This window comes from Macaca nemestrina, chromosome 4 (genome assembly GCF_043159975.1).
Source record: "Macaca nemestrina isolate mMacNem1 chromosome 4, mMacNem.hap1, whole genome shotgun sequence".
Lineage (NCBI taxonomy): Eukaryota > Metazoa > Chordata > Mammalia > Primates > Cercopithecidae > Macaca > Macaca nemestrina.
This window is the reverse complement of record NC_092128.1, coordinates 55,873,383-55,900,904: the sequence shown is the minus strand read 5'-3', so window position 1 is coordinate 55,900,904 and position 27,522 is coordinate 55,873,383. Positions and strand designations below refer to the sequence as shown.

Sequence of the window (27,522 nt, the reverse complement as noted above, 5' to 3'; positions counted from 1 at the left end):
ACCTCATACCACACACATACACAATACACACACAATGTATACACACCCCACATACCATACATACACAATACACACATCTATACATAATGCATGTACACCACACACATACATACACACAATGCATACACACCCCACACACATGCACAATACAAATACTTACACATAATGCATACACACCACAAAGACACACAATACACACACACCAGACATACACAATATACACAATCACACCATATACCATGCATACACATCCACACATGCATACAAAACACACACATACTACATGGCACACACAATACCATACACAATACACACATACTATATACCTCACACCACACACACCCCTACATACATATACACACACATGCATACACACCACACATGCAATATATAATACACACACCACACACATACATGTGTACACACCACACACATGCACACACTACACAGGCAATACACATACATGCACACACATGCATACATACCCCCCACACTACATGTCACACAATACCATACACAATACACACACCATATACCCCTCTTACCACACACACACCCCCCCACATACATACACACATACACACCTGCATATACAACCTTCATCCCACATACATACACACACACACCTGCATATACAACCTTCATGCGAAACACAATACACACCACACACATGCATACACACACACAATACACATACATACACATCATGCACTTATACACGTATCACATACACCTCACATATAACATCACACACACACACATCACGTATACCTCACACCACATACACAATGCATATCACACACCCTATACCTCCCCTCCCTGCAACAACATACCACAAATATGATCTGGTCAGGACAAAAGACTCAGGCATTTAGAGGTGGAGGCAACTCTGAATATCGCAGAGTTCAAGTTATGCCAGGGATATATGTAACACAAGTTCTCCTCATGCCACTCAGTAGACAGAACTGTCTTTCTGCTCTAACTCTAAAGTAGGAGAGGGAATTTTTGTTTGTTATTAGCAAGAATCACTGACTCATGGTAGGGGAGTAGTCAACTGAGGGCGTGGGGAGAAAATGAAAATCTCAAATTAGCATAGAAGTTTTCTTAATTTAGTCTGAATGGATTTTAAATATTATTTTTTGAGAGTCCTATTTTTTTTTTTTTTTTTTTGAGGCAGAGTCTTACTCTGTTGCCCAGACTGGAGTGCAGTGGTGCAATCTTGGCTCACTGCAACCTCTGCCTCCCAGGTTCAAGTAATTCTCCTGACTCAGCCTACCAAGTAGTTGGGATTACAGGTGTGCACCACCACGCCTGGCTAATTTTTGTATTTTTAATAGAGACGGGGTTTCATCATGTTGGCCAGGCTGGTCTCGAACTCCTGACCTCAAGTCATCTACCCACCTCGGCCTCCCAAAGGGTCAGGATTACAGACAGGCATGAGCCACTGTGCCCACTCCTAATTCCTAACTCTTTGTAGGACCATCTGGCTCAAATTAGACACTGTAATAACGACAGATACATCTTGAACACCTGTTATTCTATCCTTTGAACAATGCTACTGGGCACTATTAATAATTAATATTATAATAATAGTTAACATTATTAACAATCCTGCCGTCATGTAAATGAGCAATTGAGGCTCAGTGGGATTAGGTGAGTTGTTCAAGGTGAGAAAGCTTGGCAGAGCCAGAATATGGCTCAAGGTCTTTGATTTGACATTCCACAGTTTTGCTACTATGTCCTGGTGCTTCTTAGCATGAATGTCAAAGTACTTTGTAAATTAGAATATACCACACAAGTGTTAGCTGTTTTGCTGTATAGATTCCCTCCATAAGCATTCAGAGAACACAAATAATGTGCCTGGTACTAGACTCCAGGAACATCACTTTTACAGACAAGACGCTCACAGTCTAGTGATATCTGTGGACAAATATGGTTCTGAGGACTGATACTGTAGATAAGGAGCCAAGGCTCTCAGCTGAGTTTGCGATTATGAGAAAACCTCTAAGAGACTCAAAGTGCCGTCCATGTGTTGCAATCCAGTGCCGCAGGGGAGGCAGAGCAGGGGATAGGCACATGGATCACAAGTACACAACTAGCTGAGATGGACACATGCAAGGTGCTGGGGAAGGATCAGAGAGCATTGCTGTGGGTACCCAGGGGAAGTTGAGGTCCCTGACTGGGCCTCAAAGGATGAGGATTTCAAATGTAGAAGATGAACAGGCCTTCCTGATGATCTGCAGTGCCCTGGCACACCATTTCTGCAATACTATTGCTCCCAGTGAAGGCCAAGTCCTCACTACTTCCCTAATGACACCAAGAGCAAGAAAGTCTCTTTTAATGAAATCCCATGGGGTTTTATTTGGCATTTCTTATGCTTATCACACTCTACCTTGCTTACACCTGTTGAGGCACTCATAACTGTGTATTCTAAGCTTTAAAAATTTACTTTTGTTTTATTATTTGCTTATTTCTTTTTTAGAGATGGGATCTTGTTCTGTGGCCCACGCTGGAATGCAGTGGCCTGATCATGGCTCACTGTAGCCTTGAACTCCTAGGCTCCAGTGATCCTTGTGCCTCAGCCTCCTGAGTAGCTGGGACTATAGGTGTGCACCGCTACAAACTCGCAAATTAAAAAAAAAACTTTGTAGGTTGGGTGCAAAGTCTGACACCTGTAATCCCAGCACTTTGGGAGGCTGAGGTGGGAGGAACACTTGAACCCAGGAGTTCAAGACTAGCCTCAGCATGATGGTGAGACCCCATCTCTACAAAAAATTTAAAAATTAGCCAGGTGTGATGGTGTGTGCCCATCATGGGAGGCTGAGATGGGAGGATCCCTTGAGCCCAGGAATTCAAGGTCGCAGTGAGCTGTGACCGTGCGACTGCACTGCAGCCCATGTGGCAAAGTAAAACTCTGTCTCTAAAAATAATAACATAAAAAATAATTTTTTTTTTTGGTAGAGGCAGGGTCTCATTATGTTGTCCAGGCGGGTCTCAAACTCCTGGCCCCAAGCAATCCTCCTGCCTTGGCCTCCCAAATTGCTGGGATTAGGGGCATGAGATTAGCCACTGTGTTTGGCCTATATTCTAATTTTTTGAAGATGGATTATGAAATGCTGATTGAGGCCAGGAGCGGTGGCTCACGCCTCTAATCCCAGCACTTTGGGAGGCTGAGGCAGGTGGATCACGAGGTCAGGAGTTCAAGACCAGCCTGGCCAAGATGGTGGAACCCCATCTCTACAAAAATTACAAAAAATTAGCTGGGCATGGTGGCAGTACACCTCCCCAGTACACCTGCCACTGCAACCTCTGCCCCCCAGGCTCAAGTGAGCCTTCCACCTCAGCCCTCCAAGTAGCTGGGACCACAGTGTGCACCACCATGCCTGGTTAATATTTTGTACTTTTGGTATGGATGGGGTTTTACCAGATTGCCCAAACTGGAGTTTTTTTAGTTTTTTTTTGAGATGGGCTCTTACTCTTTCATCCAGGCTGGAGTGTAGTGGTGTGATCTTGGCTCACTGCAACCTCAGTCTCTCAGGTTTAAGCTATTCTCCTGCCTCAGCCTCCTCAGTAGCTGGGATTACAGGTGTGCGCCAACACACCTAGCTACTTTTTTTGTATTTTTAGTAGAGACGGGGTTTCACCATGTTGGCCAGGCTGGTTTTGAACACCTGACTTCAAATGATCCACCTGCCTCAATCTCCCAAAGTGCTTGGATTATAGGTGTGAGCCACTGTGCCCAGCCCAAACTGCAGTGCCCGCCACCACGCCTGGCTGACTTTTGTAATTTTAGTAGAGATGAGGGTTCACCATGTTGCCCAAGCTGGTCTCGAACTCCTGACCTCAACTGATCTGCCTGCCTCAGCCTCCCAAAGTCCTGGGATTACAGGAGTGAGACACCACACTTGGCCAAAAGTTACAGATATTTTAAAACCATAATGTTCACCAAAGTTCTGAGATAAAGAACTCTTATATATACTAATAATGTTCTTTATAAAAATGGGAAACACTTCTTTTAGATAAATATGGGCAACAGTATTGGAACTTGTTATTAAAAGTAGTTAAATTCTTATCTTGAGTTTAGAATCCCACATATTCTTAACATTTTTCTGTTATGTCATTTGTGATGATGAAAGAGCTCATTTCCCACCCTTGAGGGTAGGGAGCATCCTGACATCCTGCAGATAAGGGGTCAACATCCTCATAAAGTGCCCTTTCAACACACCGCAGTCACAACTTGAAGATTTCATGTGATTTGCAACCACAGGCAAAACACACTAGCTTCATTTTCATTTCCCTGTGTGAAAGCGGGAAGGGCACTGGCATTGGGAGAGTGTGTGGCACTTTTCAGGCACTGTGCTGGCTGTTTGTAGGCCTTGTCATTTAAACCTTATTGTAACTATATGAGGTAGAAAGTATTAGTCCCATTTTATAGATGCAGAAACAGGCTCTGAGAGGTATGCAAAATCACAGAGCTTACAGAGGTACTGCCAGGACCTGACTAAAGTCCAGGCTATTTCTATTTTATTTTTAAACTTTTTTTGAGATGGAGTTTTGCTCTTGTTGCCCAGGATGGAGTGCAATGGCACGAACTCGACTCACTGCAACCTCCGCCTTCCGGATTCAAGCGATTCTCCTGCCTCAGCCTCCTGAGTAGCTGAGATTACAGGTGCACGCCCCCACACTCAGCTAATTTTTTGTATTTTTAGTAGAGACGGGGTTTCACCATGTTGGCCAGGCTGGTCTCGAACTGCTGGCCTCAGGATCTGCCCACCTCAGCCTCCCAAAGTGCTGGGATTCAAGGCAAAAGCCACTGCACCTGGCCAGTCCAGGCTATTTCTATGACAATGTTTCCTTTTCACCTTTATGGTGATTTATCATAAAAAGTTTTTGTTTTTGTTTTTTTGATAGAGACAGAGTTTTGCTATGTTGCCCAGGCTGGTCTTGGCTTCAAGTGATCCTCCCACCTCAGACTTCCAAAGTGCTGGAATTGGGATTACAGGTGTGAGCTACCACGCCCAGCCCATAAATATATATATATATTTTTAGATGGAGTCTTGCTCTGTTGCCCAGGCTGGAGTGCAGTGTCTCAATCTCGGCTCACTGCAACCTCCACCTCCTGGGTTCAAGCAATTCTCCTGCCTCAGCCTCCCAAGTAGCTGGGATTTCAGGTGCACGCCACCACACCTGGCTAATTTTTTTTGTATTTTTAGTGGAGATGGGGTTTTACCATGTTTGTCAGGCTGGTTTTGAACTCCTGACCTCAAATGTTCTGCCTGCCTTGGCCTCCGAAAGTGCTGGGATTACAGGCGTGAGCCACTGTGCCCAACCATATGTTTTCAAAAGTTATTTTATACTTTCCCTAGTGGGCTCAGCTTCCTACTAGGGAGAAGAGATAACAGGGATAGTGGTTCAGGGTGGAGGAAAGGACAATGGAAGGACTGCAAATGATAACTTGGTGTCAGAGTTTGCTTCATGTCATTGAAACCCATGTCAGTACCTGGTGCCAAAACAAACTGCAAGAGGGTAAATAAACCTGCATAGCACTAGACCGGGAATGGCAGAAACAATGATGGAAAATAGGCTCTTTTAACATAACCATTGATGGGAGCATAAATTGTGACACAGTAGAGCATTTGGCAAAAGTATATGGAATTTTTTAATTGGCATTTTGTTCATTTAGTCTACATGAGTGTTACAACTCCCTCTCATACTAACTAGAAATCATCAAAGGGCTCCACTTTTACCAACTTAAACTTTGGTCTACACTCAAAGTCAGCATTGTAATCTCTGCCGGGATACTCACACCCATTCAAATCTGGGCACTCACCTCTGTGTTCTGTAAATCACAGTCAGCAGAGCAATGATCACAGCGGTGATCAAACCATAGTCCAATCCCAGGAACAAGGAGGACACAAAAGTGGTAAGCCAGATGGTCTAAGCAAAAGACAGAAAGCTTGATGAAGAACCATGTTAAACATCCCACAAGAGGCAAACACGCAACTAACTGTGCACACACACATGCTACTTTTACCTTGCCTAACTGGATACTGCACATAACAACTGCATTAACTTATCTTTCTCACATTTTTCTTAGCATAATCATATTTGCTCTATGACATATTAACATAGCCATCACCTTTGTTACTTACCAGCTCTATTTTGCTGGTTCTCCAGAAAAAGGGGAGATCTGAGAACTGCATAAACATTCCCTTCAGGTTGACAATCACAATGGCGGACAGCACAGCCTGAAACAGAGCACATCCCCCATGCCTCTCCTCTTGTGTCCACAGAGTACCCTTTGCTGGTTCCTCACTGTCCTCCTGCTGTCCTCCCCATGTCTTCTCCCTACTCACTTCCTATATGGCACTGATGGTAGCTTTGAAGCCATGGACACTTGGATTTTCAGGACCTGGTTAGCTAAAAGGGGCCTTGGAAAATCAGTCTTTTTTCTTTTTTTTGAGATGAAGTCTTGTTCTGTCACCCAGGCTGGAGTGCAGTAGTGCAATCTTTTTTTTTTTTTTTTTTTTTTTTTGAGACGGAGTCTCCCTCAGTGGCCCAGGCTGGAGTGCAGTGGCTGGATCTCAGCTCACTGCAAGCTCCGCCTCCTGGGTTCACGCCATTCTCCTGCCTCAGCCTCCCAAGTAGCTGGGACTACAGGCGCCCGCCACCTCACCCAGCTAGTTTTTTCTATTTTTTAGTAGAGATGGGGTTTCACCGTGTTAGCCAGGATGGTCTCGATCTCCTGACCTCGTGATCCACCCGTCTCGGCCTCCCAAAGTGCTGGGATTACAGGCTTGAGCCACCGCGCCCGGCAGTAGTGCAATCTTGGCTCACTGCAACCTCTGCCTCCCAGGTTCAAACAATTCTCCTGCCTCAGCCTTCTGAGTAGAGTAGCTGAGACAACAAGCACATGCCACCACACTCAGTTAATTTTTGTATTTCTAGTAGAGACAGGGTTTCACCATATTGGCCAGGATGGTCTTGAACTCCTAACTGCAGGTGATCCGCCCGCCTCGGTCTCTCAAAATGCCAATTGCAGGTGTGAACCACCACACCCGGCCGGAAATCAGTCTGATATCCTAATAGCAAACCTGCATGGTGGCCAAGAGGTTCAGAATTAAACTTGGTACTCAAGGAATTATTTCACCTATGGTCTTTCTACATTATGATCGTCTCTACTCTATATGGTTTCTGATCTCTACTAGATTAAATGTATCATCATGTAACTATCTTATGAGTATAGGCCACCTCAGATTTTTTTATGAAAGTATAAGGTCATAGAAGGTCAAAGAGAGAAGGGACGTTCAAGATCAGCCAGTCCAAACTCTGACGCTGCAGATAAGGAAACTGAGACCCAGAGGAGTTAAGATGGCTTTCCCCAGTTCCTGCAGGCAGCTGTCAGTAGGTTACAGAGCAAGATCTTGGTCCTAGCCTTGGCCCTTTCTCATGCCATCCTGTGAGGGTTACAGTAAATAACCCTAATATAGCCATAATAACATAAACAAATAAAATAGCAAAATCTCTACACATGAAAAAAACTTCACCCAAGTCCACATTATACACACCTGGGGCAATGATTCAAAGAGGAATCCAGTTGCTAATATGACCAGCAGAATCATTAATGAGGCCAAACAACCTGCAAGCTGAATGGGAGAAGACACATGGAGGGGGCTTTTAGGAGACCTGAATAAGAGGCAGGGCATAAGTCGGTTTTATTCTTTTGATAATTACTATGGGAAGATCAAGAAAATAAGCATTCAAATAAGTCAACTAAACCACTACGTACCTATAGCTCCATCCCACTCCCTCTCTGAAGTTTTGGTTCTTCTTACAGCTTTTAAATGGAAGCTGAAATGCTGAAATATCCTAATTAAAATGCCCTTTCCGGAGGTGGGGAAAAGATGTCTGGTGTCAATCTGAGACCCACAAAGGCCACCAGAAGAGTTCAGATAAGTGTCTGTTGTCCAATAATGGAGCCAGTAGCCACATGTGGTCATTTCTTTTTTTTTTTTTTTGAGACAGAGTATCTGTTGCCAGGGTGGAGTGTAGTGGCACAACCTCGGCTCACTGCAACCTCTGCCTCCCAGGTTCAAGTGATTCTCCTGTCTCAGCCTTCCGAGTAGCTGGGACTACAGGCGCCCGCCATCATGCCCAGCTAATTTTTGTATTTTTAGTAGAGACAGGGTTTCACCATGTTGGCCAGGATGGTCTCGATTTCCTGACCTCGTGATCCGCCCGCCTAGGCCTCCCAAAGTGCTGGGATTACATGTGTGAGCCACTGCACCCTGCCGGCCATTTACATTTTTAAAAATTAAGTCAGGTCTTGGTCGAACTAACCACATTTCAAGTGCTCAAGAGCCACATGTTGCTAGTGGCTGCCATATTGGACAGTGCAGATATGGAACATTTCCATCACTGTGGAAAGTTCTACTGGATGGTGCTGGCATACTGCCCACACTCAGTCTCAGGCTTTCATGAACAACATCCCATGTCTGAACTTTGAGGTTGACTGGTAGCCGAGCGTTGCATAACTTTCCAATTTAACTGGAGAATATACCTCTTTCCTATAGATTCAGTTCCTTGTGATTCACTTCAACCAACCATGCCTTTCTCTGATTCACTATACAGCTCATTGGAGCATGGATCTGCAGGCAGAGTAGCTTTTTTTTTTTTTTTTGGGACGGAGTCTTGCTCTGTCGCCCAGGCTGGAGTGCAGTGGCCAGATCTCAGCTCACTGCAAGCTCCGCCTCCCGGATTCAGGCCATTCTCCTGCCTCAGCGTCCCAAGTAGCTGGGACTACAGGCGCCCGCCACCTCGCCCGGCTAGTTTTTTTGTATTTTTTAGTAGAGACGCGGTTTCACCATGTTAGCCAGGATGGTCTCGATCTCCTGACCTCATGATCCACCCGTCTCGGCCTCCCAAAGTGCTGGGATTACAGGCTTGAGCCACTGCGCCCGGCCGGCAGAGTAGCTTTGTTTGGGTTCAGAATATAATCAAAAGATTAAAATTTAATTACCACCCATATCACCAGGTCTTAGAGGCCTGTTATCTACACACCTGTGTCTTCCCACCAGTTCCCTCCTGAACAAGGCTTCGAGACAAGGAGCATGAAATTGAAAAGGTCTGGAAGAGTGAGCCAATGGAATTGCACAGTCCCAGGGCAATGAGCTCCTTTTCCATGTAGAAACAAAACACAAAAGAGATAGGTCATTCTTCAGGAAAAAAAAGCGTAATAGCCCATTTAATACACATTGTCAGCACTACAGTCTATCTCTTCATTTTCCTTTCAGATGTAAGAATTTGTTTAGCATGAGTTCAAAATAGGAATTATGGCATATTTTACAGTGGGGGGAGGAAACGCTTTGAATTTTTATTTCGTCAGAGATAAATGCTGAGCTCCCTGCTTAGCCTCCTTCTTTCCAAACACATCCTCTACAAAATCTTCTTAATGCTTAAGAAGAAAACTGCACGAAAAGGGATAAACTATTTTTATTGCCGAAGAGAAAGTTATTGTTGTATAGGACTCTTGGCATCTTTTTAATGCCTGGGCTATTGCTCGTCAATGAATACATGCCAGTGTCTTCCTGGGGCGAGTCCTGCTCTTAGGTTTACTTTGGGTATTTCTAGTTTGACAACTGCATCTCAGATGAATGTGGAGCATCTAGTTTCTCCTTAGAACACATAAGGTATTGAAATAGACATTGTTATGTCAACATTATAGGTCACAGTGTTTGGATTAAACACCTTATCTATGGCTGTGTTATAAAGTAGGTGACAAAGAGAATATTGTGGAGTTAGTGATGAATCATATACCCAACTTCTAATGAACAAAGATAAGCCTTCCTGGGGAGCAAAAACGCCCTGGAAAAACATTTAATTCTAAGCTGTGAGCTTTAAGAATAGGGATAACATTACAGGTTGAATAAATACATGCTTCAGATACAACAATCACCAGTAAAAAAAAGTTTTTCTACCAAGATAGATTAGTTCTTGTGACTTCCACAATCGACGCTGGTGATTGTACTGCTATGAAACATCTGCAGGAAACTGATTATCTTTACCTGATTGCCGTCAACCTGGTAGCCATGTTTATTTGCTAAGGTCTTGGCCATGGAGATGGTCACTGAAAATCCAACGATGGCTATGGCAATGGCATCTACGTACACAAGGTGGAAGAGGCTGGTGTCCGGATTGGCTGGAGGTAGCAGCCTGAAAAGTCAAGCTGACTTTAACTTGTGTTGTGACCACAAGGGAAAAGAAAAAAAACCCTGCGACTGCAGGGAAGCATTTTAGGGGGGTATTATCTGCAAATGAGGTGATCAATGTTTGGGTACTTATTTGCTCTGGTTAGCAAAAAAGGAGGGCCCTCCTTGACACAGAGAGGATCTTTTCAGGCTCAAACTGCAGAGTGCAGCTTTCTACCTGGATGGGTTATCAGAAGACATCAGATGCCGTTTTATTTATAAAAGGAGTAACCTCATACCTCATGGTACCGTAATGGCAAGTGTAAGACACAGAAAGCAGGAAGAAGAGAGGGTCAGCAAAGTGCTCGGATGCCACCAGGCATCTGAACCCAAGTCCTGGGATGGGGAGGAGCGTAGTCTAAGGGCTACCTTAGAGGAGAATTAATGTCCTGGCAATGCTAGGCACCCCATACTTCTCCCCCTTGTCATCTGATGTAAGGACTCTGAGTCTGCTACCTCTTCCTGTTTTTTTTTTTTTTTTTTTCCTAACCAATTAGCTGAGTTTGTAACACGGGAAGGGAGCAGCAGAAGATTATACTCCTTGGGTGTCACCTAGGAATCTTTTGAATTTGGAGGAGACAAAAGTATGACTCCTGGAATCCCACAATGGAGAACCCAGCTTTTGTGGTACATACTTGTAGTCTGGGATTCTTATCCTAAAGAAACAGAATAGGGATTCCCTAGCATGTTATGGGGAGAAGTGGGCAATAGGAATTTTCAGACATTCTGCTCCAATTCAAGGCATTGGGCTAAACAATAATAGCAATAACTTAACTGATACTAATAATTATAATTATTACAATAACAAGCATTCATTACGTGCCTTCTCTTTGCCAGGTTCTGTGCTCATTTAATTATTTTCAATGGCCCAGTGAACTAGGCACCATTATAATTTTACAGATGAAGAAAATGAGGCATAGTGGGGTTCAGCAACTTGTACAAGGACAAGCAGCTCATCTACCAAGTACAACAAAACCATGAAGAACCTGCTTGGCTACAGCTATTTCTCTTACTACGTCATAGCGCAGTGACGGAAGGGATGTTTCACGTCATGGAGTAAGGAAAGAGCGGAAGAAAGGGAAAGGAACCTAGTGTCTATTAAGGTGAGTTTACCTGCTACATACTTTACATAAGTCGTCTCATTTTTCCTCACAGCACTCCCATTACATAGGTTCCACTATTATCCCATTTTATAGATGAATAAATGGATTTTGACAGACGTTAAGTGATTTTCCAAAATGGAGCAGGGAGTCAAACCTGGGGGGTCTGACTATAAAATCTGTTGTCCTTCCCTGCTGTTTGCTGCAAAGGCATGAACTAAGAGGGAAGGCCTAGGAGCAGGTTTGGGCCTAAGGGAATAAGAATATAAGAAAAGGACATATTTTGGAATGAGTTAAGGAAAGTAAATAAACAAACAAGAAAACAGGATACAGTGCTATGACTGGGATCTTTAATAGTCAACTGTCACTTTCTGAGCACTGCAAAATGCACTGCTCATCTACCAAGTATGACAAAACCACGAAGAACCTGCTTGTCTATAGTAGATGCATTTATATGTGTATGTATGTGTACATAGAAGCGTGGTAGTTTGCTTCCATTCCTCCCATACGTAATTACATGTGCATGACACTCCCCCAATCTAGATGTGGAATCTGTTTCCCCTCCAGCTATATCTGGGCTGGCCTCATGATTTGCTTTGAGCAACAGCATGTGGTGGAAGTGATGCTGTATGAGTGCCTTAAGAGGCCTGGTAAATTCTCTGCTTTTCTTTCCTGTTGCTCTGAGCCCCCATGTAAAGAGGTCTGGCAATGCTGCTGAAGATACCACTTGTAGAGAACATGCCAGCCAGCCCTCACCTGTTCCAGTCACTCCAGCTGAAGTGTCAGACATGTGAGTGAAGCCTTCTTGGATCCTCCAACACTAGTCACACCTGCAGACATCTGCAGATGCATAAAAAACCCCAAGTGAGACCTGCCAAAGAACCACCCAACTGAGCCAAACCTAGACTAAATAATTATGAGCAAATTAATGGCGGCTATTTTAAGTCACTGTTTTGGGGTAGTCTGTTATCAGTGGAGCAATAAGACTCACAGGTAACTGAAATGGTATGATTGTATGTAGATAGGTAGGTAGGTATTTGTTACCTACTTGGTTTTGGGCAATGTTCCAGAAAGATAAGGTTTCTGGGTAGCCAATTTCCAGAAATGTAAAGTCTTTTTTTTTTTTTTAAGTTAAGCTGTCACATATAGAAGGGAAGCAGTATGTTTGAGTACAATGCAATAGGAAAAGGAAGGTATTAAGTAGAAATTATAGTGACAAGTAGAGAGAGATATATATATATATATATATATTTTTTTTTTTTGCGATGTGTTTCACTCTTATTGCCCAGGCTAGAGTGCCATGGCATGTGTGATCCTGGCTCACTGCAACCTCTGCCTTCCAGTTTCAAGTGATTCTCCTGCTCAGCCTCCCAAGTAGCTAGGAGCGCCTGCCACCGCACCCAGCTAATTTTTGTATTTTTACTAGAGACGGGGTTTCACCCTGTTTGCCAGGCTGGTCTGGAACTCCTGACCTCGTGATTCGCCTGCCTTGGCCTCCTAAAGTGCTGGGATTATAGGTGTCTGCCACCATGCCTGGCCAATAATATGTTTCTAAAATGTACAGTTAGAAAATATAGATGAAGCAAAGAAGTAACATGATTAGAAACTAAAAACTCATTGAAATAACAGTCTTAGAACCCATTACTAATAAGTAATTCACATGACTTGAATGCTGTGTGTTCAGGTGTTCACTCACTGCCTTCCATGCATTATCTCCTGTAGTTCTCACAACTGCCCTTGAGATAAGCACTAATTACCACGCCCATCTGGCAGGCGAGGAAACGAGGCTTTGAGAAGATAAGTGGCCTGCTTAAGGTCACACAGCTAGTACGTGGCAGGCTAGGATTTAGGTTGTTTTGCTCTTAAATCCTATGTCAGTCAAGGAGAGATTTTTAAAACTATTAAATTTAGGAAAACAAAAGAAAACAGAAAACCACACTATTGGTGGGATTGTAAAATGGTGTAACTGCTATGGGAAACAGTATGAAAGCCTCTCAAGAAAGTAAAAACAGATCCAGCAATCCCACTTGCAGGTATATACCCAAAAGAACTGAAAGAAAGGTCTCAAAGACATATTTGCACACCCATATCCACAGCAGGAATATTCACAATAGCCAAGAGGTAAAGGCGACCCACATGCTCATCAATGGATGCATGGAGAAATAAAATACAGTATATATCCACAATGGAATATTATTCAGCCTTAAAAAGGGAAGAAAATACTGTCATATGCTACAATATAGACAAACTCTGAAGACACTATGCTAACTGAAATAAGCCAGTCACAAAAAGACAAATGTTGTATGATTCCACTTACATGAGGTATCTAGAGAAGTCAAATTCATAAAAACAGAAAGATGAATGGTGGTTAGTAGGGGCTGGGGGAAGAAGAAAAGAGGAAGCTCTTGTTTCAGGGGTACAGAGTTGTAGATTTGCAAGGTGAAAAAGTTCTGGAGATCTGTTTTACAATAATGGGAATATATTTAACACTACCGAAATGTACACTTAAAAATGATTAAGATTGGCTGGGCACGGTGGCTCATGCCTATAATCCCAGCACTTTGGGAGGCTGAGCTGAGTGGATCACTTGAGGTCAGGAGTTCGAGACCAGCCTGGCCAACATGGTGAAACCCTGTCTCTATTAAAAATACAAAAATTAGTTGTGTGTGGTGGCACACAGATAATTCCAGATACTCAGGAGGCTGAGGCAGGAGAATCACTTGAACCCTGGAGGCAGAGGTTGCAGTGAGCCGAGATTATGCCATTGCACTCTAGCCTGGGCAAAAGAGTGAGACTCGGTCTCAAAAAAAAAAAAAAAAAAAAAGCCAGGCGCAGTGGCTCACACCTGCAATCCCAGCACTTTGGGAAGCTGAGGTGGGCAGATCATCTGAGGTCAGCAATTTGAGACCAGCCTGGCCAACATGGAGAAACCCCGTCTCTACTAAAAATACAAAAATTAGCCGGGCGCGGTGGCTCACGCCTGTAATCCCAGCACTTGGGAGGCTGAGGCGGGTGTATCACGAGATCAGGAGATTGAGACCATCCTGGCTAACACGGTGAAACTCTGTCTCTATTAAAAACACAAAAAATTAGCTGGGCGTGGTGGCGGGAGCCTATAGTCCCAGCTACTTGGGAGGCTGAGGCAGGAGAATGGCATGAACCCAGGAGGTGGAGCTTGCAGCGAACTGAGATCGCGCCACTGCACTCCAGCCTGGGTGACAGAGTGAGACTTTGTCTTAAAAAAAAAAAAAAAAAAAAAAAAAAAATTAGCCGGGTGTGACAGCACACGCCTGTAATCCCAGCTACTTGGGAAGCTGAGGCAGGAGAATCGCTTCAACTCGGGAGACAGAGGTTGCAGTGAGCTGAGACGGTGCCACTGCACTACAGCCTGGGTGACAGAGTGAGACATCGTCTCAAAAAAAAAAAAAAAAAGATTTAGACAAAATTTTGTTATGTGTTTTTTACTACAATAATACTAAAAATAAAATGCACCCAATGATTATTTTTCATTGCAAGGGTACTAAAGTAAGAGTTAGAGGCAATAGATCCATTGATTATTTCAGTCACATGGTTACTTAAAACTACTTTCCTACCCTAGAGGAAGTGTTCCAACGACATCCACATTGTATGATTCTTTCAAGTTAAACCCAGCTGAAATGCCAGTTCCCATTACCACCTAAAAAGACACAAATCCAAATGCACCTTTAGAGATGAATGTTCAAATACTGCAAAAATCAGCTTCAAATATGTTAGTCAAGTCAAATCTATTCTCACTTTTAACATTCAGATTTAAAAAGAATTACCATTAGCTTCAACAATTCTAACTTCTCTTAATGACCCACCCCACATAATTAAAATGAACTCTACAGTTTATGTCCTGGAATTTTCTTCATGCTTTGTCCTTTTCTCCACTGAGGTGTCTGGCTAATTGACTGCAACAGAAAAAGGTCATAAAGCCTTTCAAACGTTGACCTTACCTTTAGGGTGGTGAAATGAGTCTGTGGCCACAACGTTATAAATAAAGGATATTTAACTCTGTACTTTGAGGGTGGTAAAATGACACTGTATGATTACAAAACATACGTCTGGATTTAGAATCCTCCTGGTGATCCTGTTTCCAGGACAGCAACCCCAAGTGTGGTGATAGGGCCCCAGCAGCAACCCATAGCTGTCTCCTCCCATTTCAGCTACAAAGTAAGGGTAGAACTGTACATCAAACAGAGGGTCACAGTACATAAGGCCATCCTGGATTGGCAGGGCATAGATTTACTTGGGGTGTAAAGTACAATCCCTAATGAGTTACAAGAGAAACATAACAAAAGGTGAGATAGCAATTTGCTCCATGCCCAGGAACTATTGCCTATAGAGTTTTCTGAGAGAGTTATCCAACAGAGAAGAAATCAGAGCTGGCCAGGGAAGGAAGCCAGTCCCTCCTGAGGAGGGCCACTGCAGGAAACAAATAATAAGGTAAGCTTATTATCAGAAACAGCAGCCTGGGAGACCAGGGGCATGGGGGATTCTGGCTCTTTTGATGGAAGGATCCTTTTCTGTTGAAGACAATTATTTTCATCACCCTTAATTGCATTTTTTGTGCATCTCTAACTAGGAGAGTGCCTCGAATATTTAAATCCACACAATATATATGGCTTAAGCTCCTGGAGCTTTACTTTTATACAGTGGTAAGTAATTTAAACCATTGTTTTCTTATCAACACAAATAGATGTATTATAAAATTGAATGTAAAACTCAAAAAATATTTTTATAATAAAAAATAAATTTGACACTTAAAGGGAGTCATAAAGACGCTGTCCCTAAACTTTCTAGAATTCTGGGAAACCATTACCCTGGGAAACATGGAAAAGTCTTTAAAGGGAATCTAGGAAACAGAATTAGTAACCCAAAGCAGGAGAGGCAAGCTGTGTCATTTACTTCATAACTGGGGCTTGCCTGCCTTCTTTCCCTCGCAAGGGTGCTCAGAACCTTTTGCTGTACTCGAAGTCAAAACGGGAACTCTGTGCCTAGCCCCAGTGAGAGAAGAGGTTTTGAAACTGTTAGAGATACATTTTGTTTTGTTTTGCCTGTTAAAAGGTACTAATGCCATATAGACAAGACTGAAAAAAAGAAAAAGTTTGAAGGTATTGGTTTCCTTGTGAGCTACACCAGCCAGTTGTTTTCATAGCTAGAACTTTTTGCTATAATTTGGATCAGACACCTATACTCTTCATTTTTTAAATTTTTAAATTTTTAATTTTATTATACTTTAAGTTCTGGGATACATGTGCAGAACGTGCAGGTCTGTTACATAGGTATACATGTGCCATGGTGGTTTGCTGCACCCATAAACCCGTCATCTACATTAGGTATTTCTCCTAATGCAATCCCTCCTTATGCCTCCCACCCATGGACAGGCCCCAGTGTGTGATGTTCCCCTCCTTGTGTCCATGTGTTCTCATTGTTCAACTCCCACTTGTGAGTGAGAACATGCGGTGTTTGGTTTTCTGTTCCTGTGTTAGTTTGCTGAGAATGATGGTTTCCAGCTTCATCCATGTCCCTGCGAAGGACAGGAACTCATCCTTTTTTATGGCTGCATAGTACTCCATGGTATATATGTGCCACATTTTCTTTATTTAGTCTATCATTGATGGGCATTTGGGTTGGTTCCAAGTCTTTGCTATTGTGAATAGTGCTACAATAAACACATGTGGATGTGTCTTTATAGTAGAATGATTTATAATCCTTTGGGTATATACCCAGTAATGGGATTGCTGGGTCAAATGGTAGTTCTGGTTCTAGATCCTTGAGGAATCGCCACACTGTCTTCCACAATGGTTGAACTAATTTACACTCCCACCAACAGTGTAAAAGCATTCCTATTTCTCCACACCCTCTCCAGCATCTGTTGTTTCCTGACTTTTTAATGACCACCATTCTAACTGGCATGAGATGGTATCCCATTATGGTTTTGATGTGCATTTCTCTAATGACCAGTGATGATGAGTTTTTTTTCATATGTTTGTTGCCTGTATAAATGTCTTCTTTTGAAAAGTGTCTATTCATATCCTTTGCCCACTTTTTGATGGGGTTATTTCTTTCTTGTAAATTTGTTTAAGTTCCTTGTAGATTCTGGATATTAGCCCTATGTCAGATGGACAGGTTGCAAAAATTTTCTCCCATTCTGTAGGCTACCTGTTCACTCTGCTGATAGCTTCTTTTGCTGTGCAGAAGCTCTTTAGTTTAATTAGATTCCATTTGTCAATTTTGGCTTTTGTTGCCATTGCTTTTTTTGTTTTAGTCATGAAGTCTTTGCCCATGCCAGTGTCCTGAATGGTACTATCTAGGTTTTCTTCCAGGGTTTTTATGGTTGTAGGTCTTAACGTTTAAGTCTTTAATCCATCTTGAGTTAATTTTTGTATAAGGTGTAAAAAAGGGGTTCAGTTTCAGTTTTCTGCATATGGCTAGTCAGTTTTCCCAACACCATTTACTAAATAGGGAATCATTTCCCCATTGCTTGTTTTTGTCAGGTTTGTCAAAGATCAGATGGTTGTAGATGTGTGGCATTATTTCTGAGGCCTCTGTTCTGTTCCACAGGTCTATATATCTGTTTTGGTACCAGTACCATGCTGTTTTGGTTACTGTAGCCTTGCAGTATAGTTTGAAGTCAGGTAGCGTGATGCCTCCAGCTTTGTTCTTTTTGCTTAGGATTGTCTTGGCTATGCGGGCCCTTTTTTGGTCCCATATGAAATTTAAAGTAGTGTTTTCCAATTCTGTGAAGAAAGTCAATAGCAGCTTGATGGGGATAGCATTGAATGTATAAATTACTTTGGGCAGTATGACTATTTTCACGATATTGATTCTTCCTATCCATGAGCATGGAATGTTTTTCCATTTGTTTGTGTCCTCTCTGATTTATAGTTCTCCTTGAAGAGGTCCTTCACATCCCTTGTAAGTTGGATTCCTAGGTATTTTATTCTGTTTGTAGCAATTGTGAATGGGAGTTCACTCATGATTTGGCTGTTTATTTTTGATGTATAGGAATACTTGTGATTTTTGCACATTGATTTTGTTTCCCAAGACTTTGCTGAAGTTGCTTATCAGCTTAAGGAGGCTTTGGGCTGAGATGATGGGTTTTTCTAAATATACAATCATGTCACCTGCAAACAGAGACAATTTGACTTCCTCTCTTCCTATTTGAATACCCTTTATTTCTTTCTCTTGCCTGATTGTCCTGGCCAGAAGTTCCAATACTATGTTGAATAGGAGTAGTGAGAGAGGGCATCCTTATCTCATGCTGGTTTTCAAAGGGAATGCTTCCGGTTTTTGTCTATTCAGTGCAATATTGGCTGTGGGTTTGTCATAAATAGTTCTTATTATTTTGATATGTTCCATCAATACCTCATTTGAGAGTTTTTAGCTCGAAGGCTGTTGAATTTTCTCGAAGGCCTTTTCTGCATCTATTGACATAATCATGTGGTTTTTGTCATTGGTTTTGTTTATGTGATGGGCTATGTTTACTGATTTGCGTATGTTGAACAAGCCTTGCATCCCAGGGATGAACCTGACTTGATCATGGTGGATAAGCTTTTTAATGTGCTCCTGGATTCAGTCTGCCAGTATTTTTTTGAGGATTTTTGCATTGATGTTCATCAGGGATGTTGGCCTGAAATTTTCTTTTTTTTGTTGTTGTGTCTCTGCCAGGTGTTGGTATCAGGATGATGTTGGCCTCATAAAATGAGTTAGGGAGGATTCCCTCTTTTTCTATTGTTTGGAATAGTTTCAGAAGGAATGGTACCAGCTCCTCCTTGTACCTCTGGTAGAATTCGGCTGTGAATTCGTCTGGTCCTGGAGTTTTTTTTTATTGGTTGGTAGGCTATTAATCGCTGCCTCAATTTCAGAATTTGTTATTGGTCTATTCAGGGATTCAACTTCTTTCTGGTTTAGTCTTGGGAGGGTGTATGTGTCCAGGAATTTATCCATTTCTTCTAGATTTTCTAGTTAATTTACATAGAGGTGTTTATAGTATTCTCTGATGGTAGTTTTTTTTGTTGTTGTTATTGAGACAGAGTCTCATTCTCACTCAGTTGCCCGGGCTGGAGTACAGTGGTTTGATCTTGGCTCACTGCAACTTCTGCCTCCCAGGTCAAGCGATTCTTCTGCCTCAACCTTCCTAGTAGCTGGCACTACAGGCGTGGGACACCATGTCCAGCTAATTTTTTTTATTTTTAATACAGAGGGGGTTTCTCCATGTTGGCCAATACGGTCTTGATCTCTTGACCTTGTGATTCACCTGCCTCGGTCTCCCAAAGTGCTGGGATTACAGGCGTGAGCCACCGTGCCCGGCCAGTAGTTTGTATTTCTGTGGGATCAGTGGTGATATCCCCTTTCTCATTTTTTATTGTGTCTATTTGATGCTTCTGTCTTTTCTTCTTTATTAGTCTGGCTAATGGTCTATTTTGTTAATCTTTTCAGAAAACCAGCTCCTGGATTCATTGATTTTTTTGAAGAGTTTTTCTTGTCTCTACCTCCTTCAGTTCTGCTCTGATCTTAGTTATCACTTGTCTTCTGCTAGCTTTTGGATTTGTTTGCTCTTGCTTCTCTAGTTATTTAAATTGTGATGTTAGGGTGTCGATTTTAGATTTTCCCACTTTCTCCTGTGGGCATTTAGTGCTATAAATTTCCCTCTAACCGCTGCATTAGCTGTGCCCCAGAGATTCTGGTATGTTGTGTCTTTGTTCTCATTGGTTTCAAATAACTTATTTATTTCTGCCTTAATACTGTTATTTACCCAGTAGTCATTCAGGAGCAGGCCCCTTTTTTTCAGTTTCCATGTAGTTGTGCAGTTTTGAGTGAGTTTCTTTTTTTTTTTTTTTTTTTTTTTGAGACGGAGTCTCGCTCTGTCCCTGGGCTGGAGTGCAGTGGCCGGATCTCAGCTCACTGCAAGCTCCGCCTCCCGGGTTCACACCATTCTCCTGCCTCAGCCTCCCGAGTAGCTGGGACTACAGGCGCCCGCCACGTCGCCCGGCTAGCTTTTTGTATTTTTTAGTAGAGACGGGGTTTCACCCTGTTAGCCAGGATGGTCTCGATCTCCTGACCTAGTGATCCGCCCGTCTCGGCCTCCCAAAGTGCTGGGATTACAGGCTTGAGCCACCGCGCCCAGCCTTGAGTGAGTTTCTTAATCGTGAGTTCTAATTTGACTGCACTGTGGTCTGAGAGACTGTTTGTTATGATTTCTGTTCTTTTGCATTTGCTGAGGAGTGTTTTACTTCCAATCATGAGGTCAATATTATAATAAGTGTGATGTGGCGCTGAGAAGAATGTATATTCTGTTGATTTGGGGTGCAGAGTTCTGCAGATGTCTATTACGTTTGCTTGGTCCAGAGCTGAATTGAAGTCCTGAATATGCTTGTTAATTTTCTGTGTCACTGACCTGTCTAATATTGACAGTGGGGTGTTAAAGTCTCCCACTATTATTGTGTGGGAGTCTAAGTCTCTTTGTAGGTCTCTAAGGACTTTGCTTCATGAATCTGGGTGCTCCTGTATTGGGTGCATATATATTTAGGATAGTTAGCTCTTCTTGCTGCATTGGTCTCTTTATCATTATGTAATGCCCTTCTTTGTCTTTTTTTGATCTTTGTTGGTTTAAAGTCTGTTTTATCAGAGACTAGAATTGCAACCCTCTGTTTTTCTTTATTTTTATTTTTTGTTTTTTGCTTTTCATTTGCTTGGTAAATCTTCCACCATCCCTTTATTTTGAGCCTATGTGTGTCTTTGTACATGAGATGAGTCTCCTGAATACAGCACACTGATGGGTTTTGACTCTTTATCCAATTTGCCAGTCTGTGTCTTTCAATTGGGGCATTTAGCCCATTTACATTTAAGGTTAACATTGTTATGTGTGGGCCAGGTGTGGTGACTCATGCCTGCAATCCTAGCACTTTGGGAGGCTGAGGCAGGCGGATCACCTGAGGTCAGGAGTTCGAGACCAGCGTGGCCAACATTGTGAAACTCCATCTCTACTAACAATACAAAAATTAGCCAGGCGTGGTGGCAGGCACCTGTAATCCCAGCTACTTAGGAGGCTGAGGTAGGAGAATTGCTTGAACCCAGGAAGTGGAGGTTGCAGTGAACCAAAATCGTGCCATTGCACTCCACCCTGGGGAACAAGAGCAAGACTTTGTTTAAAAAAAAAAAAATTGTTATGTGTGAATTTGATCCTGTCATTATGATGCTAGCTGGTTATTTTGTCCATTAGTTGATGCAGTTTCTTCACAGTATCGATGGTTTTTACATTTTGGTATGTTTTTGCAGTGGCTGGTACCGGTTGTTCCTTTCCATATTTAGTGCTTCCTCAGGAGCTCTTGTAAGGCAGGCCTGGTGGTGACAAAACCTCTCAGCATTTGCTTGTCTGTGAAAGATTTTATTTCTCCTTCGCTTATGAAGCTTAGTTTGGCTGGATATGAAATTCTGGGTTGAAAACTCTTTTCTTTATGAATGTTGAATTTTGGCCTTCACTCTCTTCTAGCTTGTAGGGTTTCTGCAGAGAGATCTGCTGTTAGTCTGATGGGCTTCCCTTTGTGGGTAACCCGACCTTTCTCTCTGGCTGCCCTTAACATTTTTTTCTTCATTTCAACCTTGGTGAATCTGATGATCATGTGTCTTGGGGTTGCTCTTCGTGAGGAGCATCTTTGTGATGTTCTCTGCATTTCCTGAATTTGAATGCTGGCCTGTCTTGCTAGGTTGGGGAAGTTCTCCTGGATAATGTCCTGAAGAGTGTTTTCCAACTTGGTTCCATTCTCTCCGTCACTTTCAGGTACACCAATCAAACATAGGTTTGGTCTTTTCACATAGTCCCATATCTCTTGGAGGCTTTGTTCATTCCTTTTCATTCTTTTTTTCCCTCAAATTTTGTCTTCAAGCTTTATTTCATTAAGTTGATCTTCAATCTCTGATACCCTTTCTTCTGCTTGATTGATTTGGCTATTGATACTTGTGTATGCTTCACGAAATTCTTGTGCTGTGTTTTTCAGCTCCATTAGGTCATTTATGTTCTTTTCTAAACTGGTTATTCTAGTTAGCAATTCCTGTAACCTTTTTTCAAGGTTCTTAGCTTCCTTCCATTGGGTTAAAATATGTTCCTTTAGCTCGGAGAAGTTTGTTATTACCCACCTTCTGAAGCCTACTTCTATGCATTCATCAAACTCATTCTCCATCCAGTTTTGTTCCCTTGCTGGCGAGGAGTTGTGATCCTTTGAAGAAGAGGCATTCTGGCTTTTGGAATTTTCAGTTTTTTGCACTGGTTGTTCCTCATCTTCATGGATTTATCTACCTTTGGTCTTTGCTGTTGGTGACCTTTAGATGGGGTTTTTGTGTGGACGTCCTTTTTGTTGATGTTGATGCTATTCCTTTCTGTTTGTTAGTTTTCCTTCTGACAGGCTCCTCTGCTGCAGGTGTGCTGGAGTTTGATGAGGTCCACTCCAGACCCTGTTTGCCTGGGTATCACCGGTGAAGGCTCAAAACAGCAAAGATTGCTGCCTATTCCTTCCTCCAAAAGTTTTGTCCCAGAGGGGCACCCGCCAGATGCTAGCCAGAGGTCTCCTGTATGAGGTGTCTTTGGCCCCTACTGGGAGGTATCTCCCAGTTAGGAGTTACGGGGGTCAGGGACCCACTTGAAAAAGCAGTCTGTCCCTTAGCAGAGCTCGAATGCTGTGCTGGGAGATCTGGTGCTCTCTTCAGAGATGGCAGATAGGAATGTTTAAGTTTGCTGAAGCGGTGACCACAGCTGCCCCTTCCCCCAGGTTCTCTGTCCCAGGGAGATGGGAGTTTTACCTATAAGCCCCTGATTGTGGCTGCTGCCTTTATTTCAGAGATGCCCTGTCCAGAGAGGAGGAACCTAGAGAAGCAGTCTGGCTACAGCAGCTTTGCTGAGCTATGGTGGGATCCACCCAGTTGGACCTTCCAGGTGGCTTTGTTTACACTGTGAGGTGAAAACTGCCTACTCAAGTCAGTAATGGCAGGTGCCCCTCCCCCTACCAAGTTTGAGCATCCCAGGTCGACTTCAGACGGCTGTGCTGGCAGCGAGAATTTCCAGCCAATGGATCTTAGCTTTCTGGGCTCTGTGGGAGTGGGATCCGCTGGAGCTAGACCACTTGGCTCCCTGGCTTTAGCCCCCTTTTCAGGGGAGTGAATGGTTCTGTCTCACTGGTGTTCCAGGCACCAATGGGGTATGAAAAAAACTCCTGTAGCTAGCTCAGTGTCTGCCCAAACAGCTGCCCAGTTTTGTACTTGAAATCCAAGGGAATCTTGGTGGTGTAGGCACCCAGGGGAATCTCCTAGTCTGTGCATTGTGAAGATCATGAGAAAAGCATAGTGTCTGGGCCAGAATGCACTGTTCCTCACAGCACAGTCCCTCACAGCTTCCCTTGGCTAAGGGAGGGAGTTCCCCGACTCCTTGTGCTTCCTGGGTGAGGTGATGCCCCACCCTGCTTCATTTTGCCCTCCCTGGGCTGCACCCATTGTCTAACCAGTCCCAATGAGGTGAACCAGGTACCTCAGTTGGAAATGCAGAAATCACCTGCCTTCTGTGTTGATCTCGCTGGGAACTGCAGACCAGAGTTGTTCCTATTCGGCCATCTTGCCAGTCCTTTACCCCCAAACATACTCTTCATTTGTTTTGAGACAGAATCTTGCTCTGTCACCCAGGCTGGAGTGCGAGGTGCGATTTTGGCTCACTGCAACCTCTGCCTCCCAGGTTCAAGCAATTCTTATGCCTCAGTCTCCCAAGTAGCTGGGTTTACAAGTGCATTTCACACCTGGCTAATTTTTTGTATTTTTAGTAGAGACAGGGTTTCACCATGTTGGCCAGGCTGGCCTCGAACTCCTGGTCTCAAGTGATCTGCCTGCCTTGGCCTCCCAAAGTGCTGGGATTACAGGTGTGGAGCCACCACACCCAGCCTACTCTTCATTTCTTCTCCTTGTAGCTCCCACACATGTGCAAACAAGTCCCAGGATGCCAAGGGCACTCTATGGGACACTTTGGATATTAAAAGGTCCCCAGTGAAACAGTGACATCTATTGGGCACTGTGCAAACTTCTAGTTGGCAGTAGTTCACAGTTTGAATACTGTGTTCCTTTCAATAATGCCGTATCTTTGCAAAGCTGGGTGTTCAGTGGTTGCTGTGATGAAAAAGCAGGAACCACATACATATTCATGTGAACAGGAAATGAGGGTAGCAGTGCCCTTTTTGATTCTGAGATTTGAGGATCTATGCAGTTTCCATCAGGCATATGCATTCCATGATTAAATAATTGTGGTTACTTAACATAATAAAATATTTTTATTCCAATTTATGTGCATATTTTTAAAAACAACTATGAAGTTGTTAATCATAAATATTATTAAAGTGTTTGGAACTAACTACTTAATAAATGGAACTGTGAGGTATTTCTTTTGGCTTAGGAGTGTCAAGGGATGGAGAAAGTTTGGGAACCTTTGCTTTGTCAAAACGGAAATGGATTTTTTTTTGGTTACTAAAGTAATATGTGCTCATTATAAAAGAATTAGCCAACAAAAATTTGAGGAGAAAATCTTCCATAACCCCATCACTTATAATTAATGTTAAAATTTTCATGTATAGTCTTACATATAATTTAAAAAATCATCTGTGTCTATGTTTTAAGGCTTTTTCTTTTTACTTTCTTGTCAATGAATTTGTCAAATTTCTTCGACAAATTGTAACCTTCTTTTGGCAGAATTGAGAGCAAAAAATTTCTTTCATCCACTTCAAAATCCCTTACAGAAATAAGTAAATGCAGTCGTAGAAGCTGAATAGGTCATTGACCCAAGGTGACTTACCGCAAAGAACTCTAAAGGAATAGGCGCCGGCAATTTCTCTTTAAATCTCTCATTAAACTCCTTGCCACCCAACAGCAAACCAAAAACCATCAGCCCGACGCCTAGGGAACACACGTTGAGGTTTTTAACATTCTGCAACACAGCAACTGTACTCTGTAACACAGTGAACGCTGGATGTTTACATCAAGAAATTGCCCCTGAGAGAGACAGAGACTGTCTAGTGCACTAATTCACATCAGCCATTCCACTGGGTATTTCTAGTTAAAAGTTCTCAGGCTGAAATCTCTCTTTGTAGCTTCCACCAATTAGGAGGTATTTTTACCCAGTCTACAACTTTACAGTTGTTACTCTTTTTTTTTTTTAAATAGTTGTTATTTATTTTTTTTTTTTTTGGAGACACAGTCTTGCTCTGCTGCCCAGGCTGGAGTGCAGTGGCATGATTTTGGCTCACTGCAACCTCTGCCTCCCAAGTTCAAGTGATTCTCCTGCCTCAGCCTCCTGAGTAGCTGGGATTATCGGTGCCTGCTGCCACGCCCAGTTAATTTTTGTATTTTTAGTAGACATGGGGTTTCAACATGTTGGTCAGGCTGGTCTCGAACTCCTGACCTCAAGTCATCCGCCCACCTCGGCCTCCCAAAGTGCTGGGATTACAGGTGTGAGCCACTGCACCCAGCCTTATAGTTATTCCTATCAAACAATTATTCTTATCATATGCTGATGTCTCAATGTAATATTAAATTCAGAAAAGGAACCCTGAAGCTGAGTCCTGAGCACTTGGAAAGAATTAAGGGTTGATAGCAAAGTACTCCAAAGGTAAATACATAGAAAAGCTTTTAGGAGCTCAAAGAAGGAGAAAGTATTGTTAGCAGGACTTTGAAGTCAAGAGTGCTGATGTCTGGGAAAGGAACCCAGGAGAACTAGAGAAGAAATCCACTTAATTATATCCCAGGGTTACCAACCGGGCACCTCAAATATAGTCAATTCTCATTTGAAACCCAATAAAGTAGACTTCCTGCTCAGCCCAGGCCATGCACCCTTTCCTATCGATGCCTAGAGTACTCAGTATGTTTATTTCCTTTGTGACAAGGCATTTCGAGAAGTCTCAGAGTAAGAAGTACGGTAACAGCTATTACGGGAGACTAAGAATTTTGTTATTTAGAGAATATTCCTAAAGTCTGATTCCATTTAACCAGTCAATGACTCAATCTTTTTTTTTTTTTTTTTTTTTTTTGAGACGGAGTCTGGCTCTGTTGCCCAGGCTGGAGTGCAGTGGCTGGATCTCAGCTCACTGCAAGCCCCGCCTCCCGGGTTCACGCCATTCTCCTGCCTCAGCCTCCCGAGTAGCTGGGAGTACAGGCGCCCGCCACCTCGCCCGGCTAATTTTTTTTTTGTATTTTAGTAGAGACGGGGTTTCACCGTGTTAGCCAGGATGGTCTCGATCTCCTGAACTCGTGATCCGCCCGTCTCGGCCTCCTAAAGTGCTGGGATTACAGGCTTGAGCCACCGTGCCCGGCCAATGACTCAATCTAAATGTCACTTCCTCAAAGTGCCTTTCCTAGACCCCTAATCTCAAGGTCTCCCTATTTAACTTTCAGAGCAGCTGGTACTTCTCCTTCATAGCACGCAACACAAATTGTAATTGATTACACATGTATGCAATTAAAGGTTTACTATCTTCCCACTGGACTGAAAGTTCCAGAGGGAAAGGCCTGTATCTTCTCAGCTCACAGCTGCATCTTGGCACCCAGTGCCTAGCACATAAATACCTACAAAGACTACAGGCCTCTTTCCAAGGACAGCTTTAACAGCATCTCAGAGGTTTTGATATGTAGTACTTCTATCAATTAATGCTCATTATTTCCTAATTCCCTCTTTATTCATGGGTCATTTAGAAATGTTTTTTGGTTTCTAAATATGTGGGAGTTTTAAAGCTATGTTTAGTTTTTGATTTTTAATTATATTGCACTGTGTGAAAAAACAGTGAATTTTTAGAATTGGTGATCAGTTTCACATGATCAATTTCAACATGATCAGTTAGTACCATTGTTCCTTAAGTGCTTGCAAATAATTTATATTTTCTCTGAGTTTGGTAAGGGGTCTATGTAACTAAAAGATTTATGTTAGTTAAATCTTTTACAGCCTTATTTTTTTTTGCCGGTTTGAATTAGCAGTTGGTTTTTTTTTTGAGACGGAGTCTCACTCTGTCGCCCAGGATGGAGTGCAGTGGCACGATCTCGGCTCACTACAAGCTCCGCCTCCTAGGTTCATGCCATTCTCCTGCCTCAGCCTCCTGAGTAGCTGGGACCACAGGCGCCTGCCATAACAC

The 27,522-nt window shown here is 42.9% G+C and overlaps 1 protein-coding gene across 3 annotated transcripts in view; it reads right to left on the bottom strand.

The window, feature by feature from the left end:
- Window positions 1-27,522, bottom strand: part of LOC105475347 (solute carrier family 26 member 5) — a 71,979-nt gene that overhangs the window by 10,753 nt on the left and 33,704 nt on the right. For all 3 annotated transcript variants that reach the window (XM_011730523.2, XM_011730527.2, XM_011730524.2), the window contains 7 exons: window positions 25,197-25,349; window positions 14,941-15,023; window positions 10,065-10,212; window positions 9,061-9,174; window positions 7,569-7,646; window positions 6,153-6,248; window positions 5,831-5,937 (listed from right to left, as the gene is read on the bottom strand). In XM_011730523.2, coding sequence (XP_011728825.1) covers window positions 5,831-5,937; window positions 6,153-6,248; window positions 7,569-7,646; window positions 9,061-9,174; window positions 10,065-10,212; window positions 14,941-15,023; window positions 25,197-25,349 — 779 coding nt within the window. The remainder of the gene's footprint in view (window positions 1-5,830; window positions 5,938-6,152; window positions 6,249-7,568; window positions 7,647-9,060; window positions 9,175-10,064; window positions 10,213-14,940; window positions 15,024-25,196; window positions 25,350-27,522) is intronic.